Source organism: Eublepharis macularius, chromosome 13, assembly GCF_028583425.1.
Source record: "Eublepharis macularius isolate TG4126 chromosome 13, MPM_Emac_v1.0, whole genome shotgun sequence".
NCBI lineage: Eukaryota > Metazoa > Chordata > Lepidosauria > Squamata > Eublepharidae > Eublepharis > Eublepharis macularius.
In genome coordinates, this window is record NC_072802.1 from 50,476,399 (window position 1) to 50,496,288 (window position 19,890).

At 45.2% G+C, this 19,890-nt stretch overlaps 1 protein-coding gene across 4 annotated transcripts in view; it reads left to right on the forward strand.

Annotated features, from left to right (window-relative positions):
• EMID1 (EMI domain containing 1) overlaps positions 1-19,422 on the forward strand; it is a 75,307-nt gene extending 55,885 nt beyond the window's left edge. For 2 of the 4 annotated variants that reach the window (XM_054996184.1, XM_054996185.1), the window contains exons 11-15: positions 2,713-2,756; positions 3,568-3,630; positions 4,847-4,891; positions 5,583-5,627; positions 17,193-19,422. In XM_054996184.1, coding sequence (XP_054852159.1) covers positions 2,713-2,756; positions 3,568-3,630; positions 4,847-4,891; positions 5,583-5,627; positions 17,193-17,708 — 713 coding nt within the window. In that variant the 3' untranslated portion in view covers positions 17,709-19,422. Of the gene's footprint in view, positions 1-2,712; positions 2,757-3,567; positions 3,631-4,846; positions 4,892-5,582; positions 5,628-11,521; positions 11,607-17,192 lie in introns of all 4 variants that reach the window. The other 2 variants (XM_054996188.1, XM_054996186.1) reach the window with 2 other exon arrangements.
• The last annotated feature ends 468 nt before the right edge of the window (positions 19,423-19,890 follow it).

Sequence of the window (19,890 nt, forward strand, 5' to 3'; positions counted from 1 at the left end):
CCCCTTTCTTCCACGATTGTCTAGCTTTCATTGGCTTGAACAGGTTAATATCTCGTTCCTTCCCCCTTTTCTTTGATTGATGCTCGGCTGCTCTCAGCATTCCATCTCTTCTGAAGCATTTTCAATCTTCATCAGGCTGTTTTTTAAAAGGGGTTTCTCTCTTTTGTTTCTCTTCATCATTTTACATCATTTTGTATTTTTCTGCATACCTGGGAATTCCCCCAAGTATATATAGAGACTTTCCTTTTTGTGAGTCACCCAGTTGTGCACTACTTTTCTAATCTACACAGAAACCAGACAGTTTACTATTAGATGTAGTAATGCTGTAGTATTATTATTAAATAATGGCATGCATCCAGCCATGTAGTTCTGCCAACAGCACAGCATTACCTCCGTTTGTGGAAGAAGGGATGGTGATTTCTGCCAATTCCCCCAGTTGCTCTAGACCCCCACTCCCTCCCCGCCCCCGGCTGTTCTTGAGTGTCTGCTGACATCCCCTCCCTGGAACAAAATGACAGGATTTCTCAGTGGTCTGCAACTGGAGTGAGCACTGTGGCACTGTTGGGAGCATGCCATTATTTATATGTTTTAGTCAGTTTATTAAATCTACATAATTTTTGTATATTCGTGTTATTATTTTGTATATACATGTTATGTATTTATATTTATATTATATGCATCTGACGAAGAGAGCTGTGGTTCTCAAAAGCTTATGCTACAATAAAGTTGGCTAGTCTTAAAGGTGCTACTGGACTCTTTACTATTTTGCACCTACAGACTAACACGGCTTACTCCTCTGTACTTGGTTCCAAGCTCTTTCCTCACACCTACTTCTTTATAAGGCTGACACAAATGTGCATGGGGCCTTGACAGATGCAAACAATGCAATAATGATCCAGTGCCCAGAAATGGCATAGAATGGGGAAGGGGGAAGCCAAAGCAGCTGGAGGGCAGGTTGTTTCACCAAAACCTATTAGATAACTGGGGTTACAGTGACCTCTGCTGCTAATTATGATAATTGCACTTTTTACAAGAAAACTCTGGAAGCTGACGATGTGGAAAGGGTCAGGTTGGAATGAAGTTGTCTAGAACTCCCCTGAGGAATTTCTGTAGTTTTATCATTTTTTAAAAAATAATGTTTTATTTTATTGAAAAATTTAAAATCCAATTAAAAGTGTAAAAAAAGAAAAAGAAAAAAGAGAGAAAGTAGAAATAGAAGAGAAAAAGAAAAAGAGAAAGAAAAAAAACCCAAGGAAAATAATACATATATAAGAAATCATTTTCAGTTTTATCTACTACACCTGTAATGTCCTTACTAACATTATACTTATTAATGTTTGTATTAATACATCAAAAATTTACCTTTTCTGTCTCCCCCTGCCTTTTGTTTAATTTCCCCAGATTTATCTTCTTAGAGATCAAATCCACAGATCATCAGTTCATCTTTTCCCATGTCACACAGAAAGTCAATAAAGGGTTTCAGTTTTATCATATTTTAATTAACATGAGATGCTGCCTCCTACTGAGTCAGGCCATTCATCCATACACTTTTAAATATACATTTACAGCCATAAGGGCTAGAAGTGACCTTTTAAAAAAAAATTGAAGGTAGAGATTCTCAGGAAGACAACTTGTGCATCCACTACCACACTCTGCTTTTCTTTTGCTTCTCCAGAATAGAAGCACAGGCACAGTCCTTGGCCTGCAGCTGATAAAAGACATAGGAAGCAATCCTAAGCAGGCTGACGTCATTGAGATTGCTTTTCTTAGAAAGAAAGGTGGCGAGACAGTAGAGCACTGTGCATAAGAGCACCTTGATTAAACCAAACTACATTGAACAGTAGTCTAAGAGCCTTCAGTGTGTGATTGATTCAGTTTGCCTGTGGGCTTCCACTATGCCAGGGAGTGGCCATCTGAGCTTAACACGTTACTAGAGAATCTTTCTTGGAACTGCCCTTGTGTTCTCCTGGCAAAGATGCAATCAGACTGGCAGTGAAATTCTAAACTGAGTTACTCCAGCCTAAGCCCACTGAAATTGATGGGCTTAGACTGGAGTAATTCTGTTTAGGATTTCACTGTGAGATTACTGCCAATCATTCTGCCAATTTGGCTCCTTTTGTTCTTCAGAATAATCAATATGGCAAAAGATTGGCTAGTAAACCAAATAATAGAAAAGGGTAGAGAGATGTCTGAAATATGTGGCCTGGCCTGAATCTTCATTCAGAGATCCAGAAGTGACCAGGAAATCCCCCAATGGTTTTGTCAATGCCCACAATCATCTGGCCACGCGATTTGGTTTGACGCTCTGTGTCAGGTTTAGAATTGCTCATGCTCTGTTTCAGCATTATTTTAGCTCTGTGTTGGATCTCTGCTTGTTTTTAAACCTTTGCAAATTTGTGTACTCTATTGCATTATTTACTGAATGTTCCTGCTGTTGATTGTATTGGCTTACACTATGTAATTCCACCTTGAGTCTCACTGAGAAATAATGTAAAAAAATAAATAATTTGGGGCATGAGCTTGTTGTGCTTTGGCCAGTCAGAAGTGAGAGTTCTCTGTGTTTAAAAGTGAAATGAGAATTACTGGCAAGCTACTTTGGGACTTTTAGGTAGAGGGTTCTTGGCTATCAAGACCCCCCCCCTTTCTTATCAAAATGGCCCTCTAGCAAAATGAATAACTAGACAAAGGTATAAGTGATTTTTCTCCATCTAGGTCCTCCAGGGCCAGCTGGGAAGCCAGGATCACCAGGGCATGATGTAAGTACTCCAAATTTCTGAGAAGGTTGCTAAGTTTCTGGTGATAGCACTGTGGCATTTCAGACCAATATTTTAGAAAGGAGATAAATTTTTCCTGGAATCTCTAAGATTTGGGGAACTGAACTATGGACGGTGTAAGTCACTCTTATATTTGAGGGCAGCCTGGCTCTTGCCACTTGGATCCAATTTCTTCCTGTGTTCAGGACTAAGACTAATGTGAGACCGCGTACCAAGCAGAAGTGGGAAGAAGTTGTGCTTTTTTCTAATGGTTCAAAAGAGCCTAGTGCAACATATAAGCTGCCCAAGCTGACCAGAGCTGCCAGCTATATATGGGGCTCAGCAACTCTCCTTTTTTCTGTGTGGGAGGGGGCCAGTGTCACCACAGAGTGCAACATCACCTCTGGTAAAAACCAGAAGCAATGTCATTAAGTCATGGGTAATGCTCTAGAAGTCACCCAAAACGTTAGAGTTTAACCATAGAGTTTTAGGTGAATCCTAGAACATGTCCCTGACATAATGATGTTGATTCTGGTGTTTGGCAGAAATGACATCACACGAAGGCACAATGCCAACCCATGTTTTCCCAATTCCCCTGAGGGGCTGCTGGCTGTGCTGGCAACCCTAGAACAGATCCAGGGCTGAAGTAAGTGAACCTAGCAAATAGTTTGGTCTCAGCAAACTCGGGGGGGGGGGGGCGGGAACAAGAACAGGGCCTGTAAAAGTAGATGGCAACTGCCTGGTTGGAGAGGGTATGTGACGGAAAGGAACCTAGCTACATCTTGTTTGATAATGGAGATGTGATTTCATGCAGGGAATCCCTGGATTGCCAGGTGCTGATGGGGCAGCTGGTACCCCTGGAGAGAAAGGAGAGAGAGTGAGTATCCTGTCACATTTGGCTACAGTGGGATGGGTGTTTACACAATATCTAGAAGGAGCTTTAATGGATGTTTTCCATATTGTTAAAATATATATAAGTTATTCTCAATTACCTTTGGTGCTTGTGCCCAGGTTAAAGTAATGGAGTTCTGTTTAGGAGCCTCTCTTACCCTGTCCTGAACAGTATGGCAAAAGACAGATGATAGTTTTATTCAGGGAGCTGAAGGCAGTTTGATAGAGGGATTGCTGTTCACAGCATACACGCTTATCTTGTTTTTGATTCTGACAAATGAGTTTGGCAAGTTTTTATATTGTTTCAAAACTCTCCCAAACCTGTTTGACTAGAAGGCAAGGGCTGGACAAAAGAAGGATATCTATCCCCCCAGGGAACATGAGACCTGTCTGTCTACTGCCTATGTTGTTATCTCAGCTTTGCAAATAAATCTGCAAAAGGAAGTATCGACAAATCTGTATGAGCCCATGTACACATACATTGGTCCCCTATGATACATCGAAAGAAGGGAAATCTCTGCAGTGTACAAAAGTTTCCTCATCTGATTGTCTAGAGACAATTCGTACCAGCTAGGGAAAACTAGGCAGTGTTAGCAAGTCTGCCATATCTCTTTATTGTTTCACAAGTCTCTGATCTTGCAATAATCCACCTGCTTGCCATCTTCTTTCCACTTGGCTAATTGCCATCTGACCAGAAAAAAAATATGGCCAGGCCTGCTCCTAAACCTTTAATGGCAACTTGATATGCTAGAAATCAGGAGGTGAAGCTTTTCTCAGCATGTAGATAAGTTCTCATGGGCCCAGTCTGCTGTTATGCTAGTGATTAAATGATCATTGCAAAGGCTGGCCAAAAAGTTAGGAGGCCTTCACTCACCATATTTTAGAACACAAACTTTGATTGTGATAACAGGCAGGAATTGACAGGCACCCAGACAGCCAGGGCAGCACTGTTACCTGTCAGAACACTTCTTCCTGGACCAGGGTGCTATTTAAAGAAGCAGGCACCTCCATCCAGGACAGGATAGGGCAGCTTGAATGGTCACTGTTGCCTATATGCTTGGCTCAAGGGCCAAGAATCAATTCTGGAGCACTCCAGCAGACCGGAGCTGGAGCACAAAAAATGATGCTGTCTTTTGAAGTCAGGGAATAGGGAGAAGACTACAGCAGGACACATTCAGACTCCTGTGTTTTCTCTTTGCCAGGGACCACCAGGATATCCTGGCCACAGAGGTCTGGATGGAGAGCGTGTAAGTGAGTGGAGTGGGCCGGAAAAGAGGAGAAATACTCTGTCATGGAAGGCAAAAAGACATTTGGTCACTTAGTGGCAAGTCCCTGCTACTAATTAACATGGGGTGCCATTTTCTTTTATACAAGCCTAATTGAAATGTTCATTTCATTGTGGCTTTCCCAAAAGAATTTCCTGGGCAGGTGTCTGTGCCCCATGGGACATCATGTGCCTGTCTCCCACTCTCACCCCAGATAAGTCAACCACATCCACATGTTTAGTACTGAGCACTGTAGAGGTAGAACATTAAATCATCAAAAGTAGGCCAAGATACCATTTCATCATTTTCATGTTATGGCTGTCATTCCTTTGGTCTTTCCGCTGCCCATTTCCTAATGTTTTTGTGGGCAGCCAGTGGTGATCAGAAGGACTAGGTTGCGCCCCTGAAATGCAGGAGATATCTTCCAACTAAATGGTAGCTGACTCTTTCAGAAATGCAGGCAATGTCTCTCCCCAAGCCTTTCATACAGTTGATATAGGGGTCCCTGAAATTTTGGTAGCCCAGCTGGTTGCCTAGTTTGCCTCTGTTGTTGGGCTGACCATGGCTCATGTTGCTACCTGGTAGGGGCTGCCTCCATCCTGTTTGTTGTGCCAATGGAAAGCTGCCCATTGTTTACCTTGTTTCCTTGAATGCCATCTCTGTTCTGTTTCAGGGTGAACCAGGCCCAAAAGGTGAACCAGGAGAGAAAGGCAGCTGGGTAAGTTCTGGACTGTGGCCCCCTTGCTTTCTCTCTATTTCCCAAGTTCCTAGCTATTTTCACTCAATGCCAAGGACACCATTCCTCTGAAAACACCTGGCCCTGTAGAAATCTGCCCAATGTCCAGGATCTACCTACCGTCAGATCCAAATACAGGGTATCTCCTCTGCTTAGGCTGGATCTAGAAGAAAATGCCACTTAAAGAACTGGGAAAATTGAGGGGGGGGGCTTTACCTTTTATGTTGAGGTTTCCCATTGCTGTTTCAGAGAGGTAGTTGTGTTTGTTTTTGCCACACAAACAAATCAAGGAATCTTGTGGCATCATAAATAGTAACAGGTCTATTCTGGCATCAGGTTTTGTGGACCAGATTCCACTTTATCTGATGCCGTGGCAGTTTATTGCTCAGACATGTGTAAATCTGCATCTGCACATGTACACACAATCACAATTTTACATCTAAATTCTATTATAATAAAACCCAAAATGAATTAATGATCATGCATGTTTTTTCTGATTTATTCTGTTTTTGCAAACCAGAGGGAGGACAAAGTATTCCACTGGCTTCTGACATGTCACCAGCCATTGCCCATAAACGTTCAAGCTGATTTTCAAAGACATAAGGGCCAGGAACTTGACTTTTTAAAAATGAAAAAAACAAAACCCCAAACACTCTGCACACTATATTTCATGCCAAGTACTAAATTCCACATTTACATTGTGTGGTGATAAAACACACAAAGCCCTTTTGGTTCTGGCAGATGCAGCCTGAACGTTGGCGCTCAAAGGGAAAGAACATTTTCCAAAAAGAGAAACAGAAAGCTGCACTTGTGTGTCATCCAAGAGTTACATCCCAGCTGGAGCTGCTGACTTTTCAACCAGCCCCTGTAGTGGTGCCTTAAGGGCAGTTTAATATGCAGAAATTAGCAAGTCAGAAAGCTTCTCTCTGTGCTGGAAAAAGCCTCCTCTACTGATTACTGTTGATCAAGCTGCTGTTTACGGCACAGGAACAGACCAGGCAGTTTGTTTGGCAGTTACGTTCTCAGCACCCTCTTGGGGTGACCATCTTCTGTAGAACACATGGGGTTGCTTCATGTGGTGCCTTTAAAATATTGCCACCCCGAGCCGATATATGGGTAGCTTGTGGAGTGGGGCCGATCATGCGTTCAGCCTGGACTTCCCTTTGGAGAAACTCACTGGTACAAGGATTTTGAACCTACTCCGTTGCCATAGATATTTTGTGCCTTCAACAATTGCATTATAGGCAGGAATTCAACAGCTTTTCCAATCATTCCACTCCGATGCTAGGAAAATCCTCACCTGTGGAAGATTCCTATTGTGCAACTGTTGAAATCACAGAGCTTCTTTCATGAAAAAGTGGTAGTCCTGCCGATGATGGAATGTGCCTCTTGCCTGGAGAAGGAATTCATCATCTGTGAGGACTTTCCAAAGAATATGTTCTGTAAACCAGTAACTCCCACCACCACCCCTTTCTAATCCCATTTTTTTTTAAAAAAAAACAAAGGCAGGTCATCAATGCTCCAGCTGCCTTTTTGAGTTCTGGTTCTTCTGAGCTGCTCCTGCCATGATCAGATAATTCCTTGAGTGTTGTCCCCCCGCCCATGCCCCCCTCCCTGGAATTTTGGCTCCAGTGATATAGGATTGTGAGCAGGGAAGAGCCCATGCTTTGTGACCAGAAGGTCTCAGTTTAAGTCTCCGATAACAGGACTGGAAAAGAGCTAGGTGGACCTAGCTTCATAGATTGATATGACCAGATGCCACTGCCAATGAAGACAGGAAACAAGAACACGGTCTTAAAGAATATAATTGACAGCAGCAAGGTAATTGTGGGTTATTGGAGATGAAGAGGGTTGCAAAGAGGCTTTGGAAAGAGGACAGATGTTGCAGCCCTTGGTAGGTATGAGTCATGCATCTCCCTGCCACAAGAGTCTTAAAGCCATAGAGAGAGATGAGCAACAATTGCGGAGCTTCTCCCTATGCTCTTAAGGGCATGGGTCCACTTTCGGTGCATGATGCGTTAGCAGCCCTGGTTGCCACCAGAGAAGGCAACACCAAATGTTATCCCAGTAGCAGTGTATGTGCCAGCTAGAGAGACAGCAAACAAAAAGGCAAAAGACAAGTTTCAGTTGCAATGTTCTTAATGGGACTTTAAAGGTAGACACAATGAGTATCCCTACAGATGGGAAAAGATGGTTGAGTAGCCTTACCATAGGATTCTGTCTACTTATCTGTCCCTTTCTATTGCTTCCTCTGTCCCTGTCCTCCTTTTTCCTCATTCCATCCCCAAATCAGAGGATTTGGCATTCAGGATTGGTATGCTAGCACCTAACACATCTGTACTGTTTCTTTCCCTCTAGGGGAAGGACAGATTCTGGCCCCTATCACAGCAGGGTTAATTTTCATACGTAATACTTACAGTACTCCTTGCATTTCCTGTAAATGCAAATGGAAAACTAGAATATTTTTTCTATTTGTAAGACCCTCTTCTGTAATCTGTCCTTCAAAAATAGTATTCATAGCAGGTGCAAATAGCAGGAGAATGGCTCCTAGATGATACCAGGCACATCATCCTAAAGTCTAATTCTCAGGGTCTCTCTACACGAGACACCTTGGCACATGTTTGTCAAGTGTAGGGAGATGCAATGTTAGCCAGGAAGCGTAGTTTAAAAAGTCAGAACTGGTGGAGATCACTCCACAGAGTTTGTTAATTTCATCTTTGCCTCCCTGAAGGCTTTGTCAATTTCACCTCTCCAGCCTAAAACTGTGTGGGATTGCAACCAGAAGGCAGCGAGGAATGGAAATGGGCTGGAGCTGCCTTCCAGCGCTGGGCTTGGACCTGGAGAGGTTATAATGGGCTGAAGTTTCCCTTCTGGCATTTCACAGCCCCTTCACACAGCTCCAGTGTACAGCAAAGCCTTTGCCCTGCTGCTGGCTCTGTCTTTTTAAACTACCCTTCCCAGCTAACATTGCATCTCCCAACACGTGTTCTTTGCTTGTCAGATGTCTCCTGTAGAGAGAGAGATTAGCCTCTACCTGGGCTAGAATGTAGGTGGGAGCTTTCAGGTTGGAATGCTTCAGTAAAAAAAGAAGTTCCCTGCAAACCAAAAACAAGTGTGTCAGGGAGCAAGCTAACATCTCTTGAAGAGGTTGCCAGCCAATATTTTTAGAGAAAACCATTAATACTTAAAAATTTACTTCTAGTTAATCAAGGGCACAGCTTTAATCAATCAATGTTGATCAACTTGTCTAACTGATGCAGTGATTAAATGTTATAGCCCCATTTTAAACACACTGGTCTGGCAACTAACTGTCACACTCCCTTGAGACTTGGAAGATATATTTTCCAGCATTTTCTTCTCCCCACTCCTCCACCACCATGTTCTGGTGGGAACATACATTGCTGAGGTCTGTTTGCACTGTAGGAAGTCACACCTCTTGAGGGGTCCATTAAAGAAAACTGAGGTAAATTGAGGTAAATAGTGCAGTTAAGATATTGGAAATTGCCATTTTTGTGAGAACCTTGGTATATGAAACCAAGAAGGCATCCTGCTTTTTGACCAAAAGGACACTGTCCTGTCCCATAGAGCTGGAGTTTGTAAAGGACAATTTTTTCTGGCAGAAGTGAGAGGTGCCAGCCCTATAATTCCACCCACTTCCTGGATGTGTCTGTGGAAAAGGGTGCAGAATAAATCAATGGGGATCCAGTTATTCCATCTCTCTCTCTCCATCTATGCATCCCCACCCCCACCCCCAATGCCACTGCCAGCCCCACTGTAGCCTGCTACTAACTGCATGTATGTTATCTCCTATTCTTATGCAACCACATCAACCTAGCAACTTCTAGGGAAAACTGGTGGTGAATAACATCCTCCTATTTTTTTCTGGCCACCATATTCCGGGCTGTGGGTAGTCTGTGCCACCAATCCCTCTATGTCCCTCTCTTACTTTTGGATTGGCAACTAGTGAGGCAGTTTGCCCCCCCTCCTAAGCCCAACGGCCTCTTAATCTTGGCCTCAATGGCTACATTTTTCTCTGTCCTTTTACGTCCACTTTATGTAATCCTTAGTCTGCCTTGCCAAGCCAAAATGAGCACTTGTAGCAGTCAGATAATAGACTGCAGTTCTGCCCATCAAGGAAACATTTTTTAAAAGTTATTTTTACTTCAAACAGACATGGGAAAAAACCAGAATGCCTCTTATTTGTTTGCTGCAGTTTTAAGGGTGGGCTAATCCGCTATTTGCAGGAGTTGCTGTATCTATTGGCATTTCACTAAGCAGTGGCTGGAGGTTAATTAGTAGATCAATCCAGTGTATGTCAGAAAGAGAGAATGAGACTCTGGATTAACATAATTGGGAGAATTGGGAGAAAGAGACAAAGGGAGTGTGAATAGTTTATATTCTGTTTTTATTTATTTATTTCATTGGGGGGGGGAAGAGGGAATCATTAGAAATTAAGGAACATAACCATCGCTCTTTTGTTGTGGAGCTTTTACCCATGGCATAGCTATGGGTTCCAGACCAATGAGTCAGGAGGATTCAGAAGTGGGTTGTGTCTTAGTAGATGCTTAAAATTCCCTTGGAAGTTCTACCTCCCCAGTATGTACACAGAACTACAGTTCCTAGAATTTCCTAGCTAGAAGGTATGGCTGTTGAAACAGCATCTGCACTGTATAGTTCATGTACCCCGGAGAAAGCAGAGAGAGAAAGAGGGACATTGCATGTTTTATTAAAAAAAGAGCTCTATATTGCAAATTTTAGGGTTAAAGGTAGGTCCTGAGTCTAGAAAAGTTATTGGCCATTATACCAATGTGGTAGATAAAGGTATAGTGATTTTGAGCATCTCCTCTGCCCTTCCCCTGCCTTGAAATATTGGCCTGACTTGCCCTTTCTGCCCCTGGTTGATGAGGTTTCCATAACACTGGGAGAAAAGGCTTTGGCTTAGAAGAAGGCCAGGGTTGGCTGTCACAACCCACAGAACTGTTCCTGCTCACTACAGCCAAATGGGGAAGAAGGCAAAAGGAGTTAGAGGTGCTGGGGCCTGCTGCAGCCTGCAGGACTGTTCATATTCTGGCTGCAAAGGAGTAAGTGTTATTGGACCTTGGCCGATTTCGCATGGCTTACCTGAAGCCGGGACGTTGCGGAACATGCCGGCAAAACCGCGAAAAATCGTGTTTTCTCGCGCGAGTTTTGCATGACGTCGCACAAAACTTGCACGAGAAAACGCGATTTTTCGCGGTTTTGCTGGCATGTTCTGCAACATCCTGGCTTCAGGTAAGCCATGCGGAATTGGCCATAGTGGGGCTGGCTTCCACGTCTACATGCATAAGGTTCAATTGTGGGTGAAAGGCCAGTCAATCCTCTCCGGGTTGCATTCCCAGGTAGTGAAATGCAATTGCTTCTGGGTAGGACATGTCAGGCATCATCCCCATATGACTCAGGGAGTTTTCCAAGCGCCCTAAGGGACAGGGTGTCTTTTGTAGGAAAGATGGTTAGGCACAGCGACAAGCACGGCATGCTCTTTCAGCGTTCCTTGCTACGTTCCTTTCCTCCCCACAATATGGGATTCCTGATGAGCTGCACCAGCTGAATGCTCCCCCCCAGTGGATTGTATCTGCATGTTAATGTGATAACCCTGGCACCTTGACACACTTCCTTGCAAGGATCGGTTGCTCTTCCTGCCCGTCTTAATGTTTGCATTTGCACCCCTTTGCACCCAGCCCTCGGGAAGGGTTTAAATGACTCCAAAAGGAAGGATAGGAGGGAGGGAAAAGAAAGGCTTCAATCCTCCCTTCTTTCCCCAACCTCCTCTCCCCTTTCCCTGCACACACACCCTTGTGCGTTCCCTTCACGGCTGTATCTGTCTCTTTCGTCCGCAGGGGGAGGGGTTACACCAGCTCCGAGAGGCTTTGAAGATTTTAGCTGAGAGGGTTTTAATCTTGGAAACAATGATTGGGCTCCATGGTGAGTAGAGACAGACAGAAGGACAGAATTCCCAGGCCCGGAGGCTTAGGGAAAAGAGGGGCCACCCTCTGGGTGGCAAAAAACCATGTGGAACACAGCCCACAAGACACACCTTTTGGCTTGGCACATGCTTGATAGCCAGTTTTGTGGTCCTCAGCAGGTTGCAAAAACCAGGATGTGCGCTGGGGTTCTTCTGTAGGTGGTCTGTGTGTTCCGATTGGTGGGTCACAAGGTTACTGCGTGGTTATGCTCGGAGAGCAAGTGTGTCATCAGCAACAATATCATCGCTGCATAGTCTGGCTGCATAAGCCTAGGTCCTGATGAGATCAGTTCTGCCTGCCATGGGCAAGCTAATGAATGCAGACCCTTTCTGGAAACAAACTTTGTCCCAGAATGTTTCACTGGGCACCAATGAGATCAGGCACTAGTGGGATAGTGGCAGTGTTGGGGTACAGGGCCGCTGACTCCTGCTTTTGCAAGGTCATGAGATGGAAAAGGCCTCCTTGACCTGCCCTGTGTCCTGAAGACAGTGTGGGCTACTTACAACAAAAGTGGAAGAAATAGGTGTAGTTTGGATTCTGGCAGAATGATGGGGGGGAGGGGCTGCTGCCCTTTCCTGGCTGCATCTGTGTTTAGAGAATGCCCTCTGGTGGCAAGAGAAGTTGCTCACGCTCTTTTTAACAAAGAAATCTTACCAATAAAAGCACTAGATAGACCCAGCCAATGTTTTTAAGCCTAGTCATTTTACTGGGACCATTCAGAACCACTGATGCTAGCGTTCCTTTATTTTGTTCCTCTATTTTGTTCCTTTTATTTTGTTCCTTTATTTTGTTACCCATCCTCCAGTGAGCTTTGAGTGGCATGTGTTTCAAGTGGGAATCCAGAAATGTGGGTAACAGTGCCTCCGCCAAGATTTTAGAGGGGTTCCTGGCATGGCCCCCTCAGTGAATTCTCTTCACCAGGAAGAGACAGGGCATACCAGGAATTCTCTTGTGCTTCTGCTCAGTTTCTTGGGCTGTGCCACACAGAGGAAGGATGGCAGATTTGCAGGGTAGATGGACCTAGCAGATGCCATCTTCTGGAACTGGCCTTGGTGAACAAATCCCACTAGTTATTTTACAGAGCATTCCTAGGATAGGTGGGGTCAAGGGTGGCTGTAGCCCACTCCAGATAGGAATGAGTGTCCTGGTCTCCGTGTCTGGGGCCAGGAGCGTGCCTGAATCCTGGAGTGCAGCAGGCAGACGGTTTTGTTCACTAGGCAAATGCAGATAGCCAGCCATTTGGTGTTTATATCAGTCCTGTTCCCCTCTGTTGTCTGCAGAGGCTTTGAAGCCTGAACTCATGCAGTACTACCTAACTAAAGAGCCAGCCTCAGCCCAGGAAGTACCTGCTACAAGCCCCAAATTCCCTGTGGTTGTCCTTTGACCAGAATATACTTCCAGCCAGTGACTGTACCTTTAATAGTACTCACAATTTACTCATTCAAAATATTGTGTGCTGCCTTTCCTGTTTAGCACAAGCTTTTCTTGTTGAGCACAAACCTGGCCACAAGCCTCACGAGTTTAAAAATAAAAGCCAGTATAGAATCACAAGTTTCAAACGCAGCAACAAGCATTGTGCCGATCAGGAAAAAAAACACCAGTTTAGGACATTGGGAGAGTCATGCTTGAAAAGAAGGCTCATGTGAAGGTCCATCAGAAGTGGTGCTTTACAGGCTGCCTCCAGGTGGTCCACAATTCAGAGGCAATAACTGAAAAAGCTCAGGAATTGACAGAGGCGGAACATGCTACAGAAGTAGGAGGAGAGGAGAGAAGAGCTGTAAGGAACACAATTGGCACATGAGTTAGCACAAGGAGAGGCAGTCCTTTAGATATGTAGGTCCCAAATTGTCAATACCTTTAAAGAAAAGAACCTTCACCTTGAATTGAACTTGGAAGCAAAGAGGTAACCAGCACAGGTGCTTTAAAGTTGACGTAATGTGTGCATAGTGCCTAAACACTGTAAGATCTTAAGTGGCTGCATTCTGCTCTAGCTGAAGTTTCTGAGTAGTACTAGTCCAATCTGGAGGCTACAAAAGTGTGGCCAGGACAGCAGAGTCTAGAAAGGAGGGCTGTTTCTAAATTGAGTTTATATGAAAGAAAACACACTCACCGATTTGCTTTTCCGTCAGTAAGCTTGGGTCCAAGAAGGCTCCCAGACTCTTTACACCCTTCAGTCATGGCAGCCCTGCTCTACCTCACATTGATAGGTTCAGTCCCCTCCAGAATATCAGCCTTCCCAACCAACAGCTCCTCTGTTCATCTGGATTCAGCTTTGTCTCGTTCCCCTTGACCACAGCTTCAAGGCAGTGGTTCAGGCCCAAGACAGGCATTTCTGGAAGGTTTGCAAAAGATGTAGATAGCTTCAGTGCTATTAGCATGTAGATGACATCCAACTCTAAAGCTCTGGATGATCTCATTGAGTGGCTTGACATAAATATTGAAAAGCCTTGAGAGGATCTCATCCAGATCACTCAGATCTCATTCAGATCACTCAGCATCTCTAATAGCAGCAGGAATGACTGAGAAAATCCAATGACAGCCCCTGAATCACCTTCCCAATAAGACTGAATGATCCACAGTGCTGAACGTTGCAGGCAAATCAAGGAGAATTGATGATAAGGTGTTACCTCTACCCATTTATAAATGCAGCTAATCCACCAAAGCAATCAATGTTGTTTTGGTCCTAGAACCAAGCCTAAAGCCCAATCCAAATGGGCCAATGGGTCCACAGAGAAGCCTGAAAGAGGCAGGAAACAGCAGGGGGGTTCATAACCAGCTGTTAATGTCTGCAGATCAATCTCTTGTTGACGGCACAGATGCAGCAGCTGGTAAAAAGGGTAGCAATTATAAAGCCCCCCTGTCAAAATGTCTAGTCAGTTCCTGCTACAATTCAGTCATTGCCCAGAGTCTTCTTGATCCTCTCACCAGGGCATGTTGATCTAGCAGGCCCAGAGTTTTAAACTGGTCTGTAAGACATCTCAAACAAGACAGGCTTCATCCTGGTGTGTAATAAACCAGAGAAAGTGCATGTTTACAGCTTGGGAAGATAAATGAGAAGTACTGTCAGGAGTAACATGGCTGCCATGACCAATGCCTCCTTCAAGACAATGAGTCCCAAGAGATGCCACCAAGCTAATGCAGGCATTTGACAAGTTTATGGCATTTGGACTGAAGCCATGGTAACAAGATGAGGTGGAACTAGAGAAAGCTTGTTCAGGAAGGATGAGCAGGTGAAGGTGAGTGGTACACTTTTGGTGGAAGCAGATGATTGTGGAGAGCCTTGCACATACAAAAAAAGTCCAGCATTGTCTCGTGTGCACCCAGGCATTCACGCACGGACCTGGGGCTTCTGCATGCTGTGCTCCCTGGAGTAGTAAGGGCTTCCAAGGAGGCTCACTTATGCAGTCCAGTAAGCCAGCCAGTCACTTTATGGCACGTATATTTCACTCACAAAAATGTAAGAAGGAATTTAAAGGTCAAAAATAATGCGGTGAATGGGGTCTGGATACCCGCTGGGAGCCAGTGAAGGTGTTGCAATTTTGGACCAGTTGTTCTCAAATACTTTCCAGTAGGGCAACGTAGATGATGCTGGAGGATGAATTGCAGGAGCACTGGAACTCCTCCCTTCCTGGGCTCTTTGGATTCCACAGCAGTCTAGGATGGAGAATGCGAGAGAAGCGGATTCCTGATCAGGTGCTGCTCTCCTCCAGCGAAGGAGGGTGGCCTGGAGATGGACGACATTTCCCTTTTCCTCCCTCCAAACTCCACAGCACCTGCCTCCCCGCCCCTCCCACTCAAGAGCCCTGGTGTTCTGAGTCTGCCCCTGCCAACAGACTCCCCCCCTTCTTTCCCCCCCCCTCCTTTTCCAATATTGAGGGTGAATGAATTTGCACTCTGCTCTTCTCAATCTCCACTAGGCCATTAGCTTACAAAGCTTCCTAGAACAGCAGGCCCAGCTGGAACTCCTGGCTAGGAGGGTCACCTTGCTGGAAGCTATCATCTGGCCAGGTAACAAAAACACGAGGCGTCGCACCTCTCCTCCCTCTCCTTCTGTTCTTCTTCAGCATGATGCATCCACCGCGTTCGCTGCTGGGCGGAGCGCTCATGGCCCCGAGATCTCCACGGCAGCCTGGCCTTTCTCCTTCCCCCACACTTTTGCATGCAAAGTCTAGAAAGGCCGGGTTTTTCCCTGCGTATTCAAAGGCCCATGGAGACAAAGTTTTGCTTTTTTGTTTTTAATTCTAGCATGATGGTGCTTGTTTGGCCCTTCTTGATCCACGACAACCTATGGGGCAGCCAAGTGGGAAAGGGCACATCTTCTGGCTACAAAACTCAGGGGAAAGGAGTGGCCTTTTCTCTCTCATCCCAGCATGAATTCCAAGGAAAGAGTATCAATGTTTTTTGCAAAATGGTGGTGTTTAATTTAAAAGACTGCTTTAGGCCTGAACGTGCTGTTCTGAATTATGCGTGAACATGCTCAGTGGCACACTTCTTAAGACAGCCTAAATGGGCAGGGGGAAAAACACTGGAGTCTGGTGGATTAACAATCATCTGTCAATCACTATGGGATGGGGTAGAGGGAGGGGTGCTGGAGAGGGACAAGGGCAGAGCCTGGGGTCTTCTACCCCTGAGGCAGCCTCTAGATAAGAACATAAGGAATGCCTTGCTGGATAAGACCAAAGCCCATGTTATGAAACATACCAATTTCAATAGCAGCCATCCAGGTGCCTCTGGGAAACTCACAAGCAGGGCCTGAAGGTGATGGCTCCCACTGCTGTTTGTCCCCACCATCTGATCTTTAGAAGTATACTTCCTTTGTACATGGAGGTTCCATTCAGTTGCCATAAATAGTAGAGGCTAAGTGCCAAACTGGCTGTGACCTCAGTACATCAATGAACAGCTCTCTTGCTGTTGGTTGGTAGCCTTAGGGTATCCCAAATTGGGGTAGAGTACATTGTTTGGGGAGACAGGGTTAACTTTTGCTTTTGTGCTGTTATTCCGCCCTTTCTCCCTGCTTAGCAAACACTCCTCCCTCAAGACCTTGATTCAGTCTGGCATCCCCCCCCCCCACAATAACTATTACACCTGGAAAAAAATCCATAGGAGATACCTTTGTGGATGTCCACCTTGGTCCTAAGATGAGATTCGTTCTGTAACCCTGGCTGTTCTATAACCTTTTCCGTTGTTCTCTTTTCCCCCGGCTATATCTACAGTGTATGTTCTCTGCACTCCTGCACCCTGATCCAAACTTTGCAGTCAAACGAAATCATCCAAATGAACCACTATTACTTATTCCCCACAACATAACATGCTTTTGAAAGATAGGGGGTATCAAATGACTTCCAACACATGCTCATTTCTCTCAAGATTCTGAAATTTCACCAGACGCTGTCTGTACGCTGTCATCCTTGCCTCTGAAGCCCTAGAATCTTGCCTTCCTTTGGGGAAAAAAGGAAGTTAAGATTCTTGGGTTTCCAGATTCCATGACAAGTGGAAGAGTGTCTGGATCTCACTCTGCTTTTCCCTCCTCCTCACACATTGATAGAACCAGAACTGGGATCCGGCATTGGTCCTGCCTCCACTAGCACCCCCAGCTACTACCGGGGGAAGCGTGATGAGAGTCTGGCAGCCTACAGGGTTATCTCACACCACCACTCCCAGAGAAGCGAAGACAAGAAGAAATGAAGAGCAACCTGCTTGTCTGCTGAAGGCAGAAGGAAAACACATCTGCAACCGCAGCGGTCTCCTTTGGGGTGGCACCCAACCCTCGGCCAGCTTTGGACTGTCCTCAAGGAGAAGCAGCAGAAGGGGTGCGTCACCACTGCACCTGGGAGAATACTTGCTTGCTAACAGCCCTGCTTCATATTTATTTGATCTGTTCCTTTTGTGCAAGGGGTCTGTAACCAATGCTATGTTGTGTGTGCCCGGCTTAACTGTTGCCAGAACCAAGCCTTTGTGCACCTTTTATGATTGCCTGATTGTCTTGCAGGGGGAGCTCTCCATCCCTTGGTGCTATTTTGCAGGGATGTCTTCCCTCTTCCCTAGATGCACTGGCCTGTAGCTTGCTGAATTACTTTGCTGCCACTCTGGCAGAAAACATTGGCCTGCAATTTCTTCTCTGAACTAGAGCTGCAGATCTTTGCGGCATCCTCGCATCCATCATTCTCTTCTCCTAGCTAATTACTCCTGTTCTCCTGTAGCCTGGCCAGGGCAAGGGCTTGGAGGAGAGAACCTCTGGGCCTTTCCAGAGGATTGTTCTGGTGTGCAAAGAATGCACAGTTATTACTAAGTTTTTACGGGAATCCAATGAGAACATTTAAATGTCTGCAAATCCAATAACAGTATTGTCTCACTGAAAAAAATGTGATTCCCCTCCCCATTCCTTACCCTTGCTAGTGTTTCTATAATGGTGGGAGTGCCCTGCAGACTGCAGGTCATAGGCACCTATTGGTTAGTACCTGTGACATAACCAGTGTGATCAGCAACACATAGCCATGTTATTTTGGCCACCACCCCTTTTTAAATTTTCCTTCCGCAGTTTAGGAAGTTGAGCTTTCCACACTGAACCACTCCAGCAGAAACTGCTACTTATGCTTTCAAATTTGGGGGAGGGAGAAACCAACAGGCATTAACAAGGCTGTCTCACCCCACCTAGCACTGTGGAACTTACTTGTTTCCCCAAAAATGTATTTTCTGTGCACTTCCAGTTCCGGTAGTGCATGCCTGCTCTGTTCAAAAATCAAACTAAAAGAAAAACCACAAAACAAGTCAGACCAGTGATAGTTACCCATTGTTTGGAAATAGGCTCAGACTGCTTCAGCGTTAACTTCAGTGCCAACATTTTGTTCCCTATCATCTGGAAACAGGCTTATGCACCCGCGTTCCATTCCCGAGTGCCACGAACTGCCCCTTTGTCTTGCTGTTGCAGAGGCCCTGGATGCTGGCTCACAGGAGCAGCTAGACTGATTGTGTCTCCCAACACTCCAGAGCAATGTCTCATTTGTATCCAGAGAGGTTTGCTGCTGGATAATCTAATTTAGGGTTTGGGTAATGGCTTCATTTCTTTCGTAAAAAAATAGTTGTATCCCTGCCCACTGAGGAGCTGCACTGTGAGGTAGGTGAAAACTATTTGCCTGTGGTTTCATAACTGTGCATGGATTTGAACTCAGATCTCCCTGATCATTTCAGTGGCTCTAGAATGTTGCAGGCATGATCATCTGCTTATCCACAAGGCAGCACAGGCTTATGAAATATACTCACCTGGCTTCCTTAGATGAGTAAGGGGCATGACATCCAAGGCCAGAAGGCAGAGGGCAATAATCAGAGAGGCAACAGAAACAGAGACCCTTTTAGAGATGCATTTCCCTCTAGCATATCTTCTGGAACACTGAGGGCTCGAAACTTCTTTTTAGCTAAGATTCTCAGGATTCTGGGCTGGTTGTTGGATGGAGGGAGCGGGATGCTGTACACATAGAAGAGTACCAGTCGGCCCTCACTCTTAACCACAGAGCCTTGAGGCCTTCACATGGTTGAACAGCAGATGTGCTCTGCAGGCACTCCAGGCAGGGTGGAGGGGAAGGGAGCTACTTTTGTATCACACCCACTTTGGAATTTCAGCAGATGTGAGTACCAGTTCTATCGAGGTCAATAAAAATCTCAGAACACTAGAGAAGCCTGCGTGTTTTAATAGAAGAGGAAGCAGAGCATCTTGCCTCTAAACTGACCCAGAATGATCATCTTCGCAAGAGCACTTTGTTCCAATTTATTAAACATCTGTGTCTATGTGGGGAAGAAAAGCCCAGCTGCTCTTAAAAGTTACTGCTGGGGAGAAGCCACACTCAGAGCTACTAAAAACCTTCTGTTCAGCACCAAGGAAATCTGTGTCCTGCCCTTGAAATATGTTAACAGCACAAACTGGCGCAATGGGTGCTGTAGTTTTATTGTGTGACATGCTCCTACTGCATGCTTTTTTTGTCCTTCTGCAAACTTTGGATTTTTAGAGCAAAGGGGGACAAGAAGGAAAGGGAGGGGTAAATGTGACTGGAACCTATGATGGAAGCATAGAATATAGGAAGCCTACCCAGTTGTACCACTTATCCCTCTAGCTTAGTATCCTCCGATCTGACTGGCAGGAAGTTCCGGATTGGTTCAAAGGAATTTGAATTGTGCAGCTTTTAGTTCTCGGAGCAGATCTCCAGAATATCATGTGGAGAAGGATCTTTTCCCCAGAATCTGAAATTCTT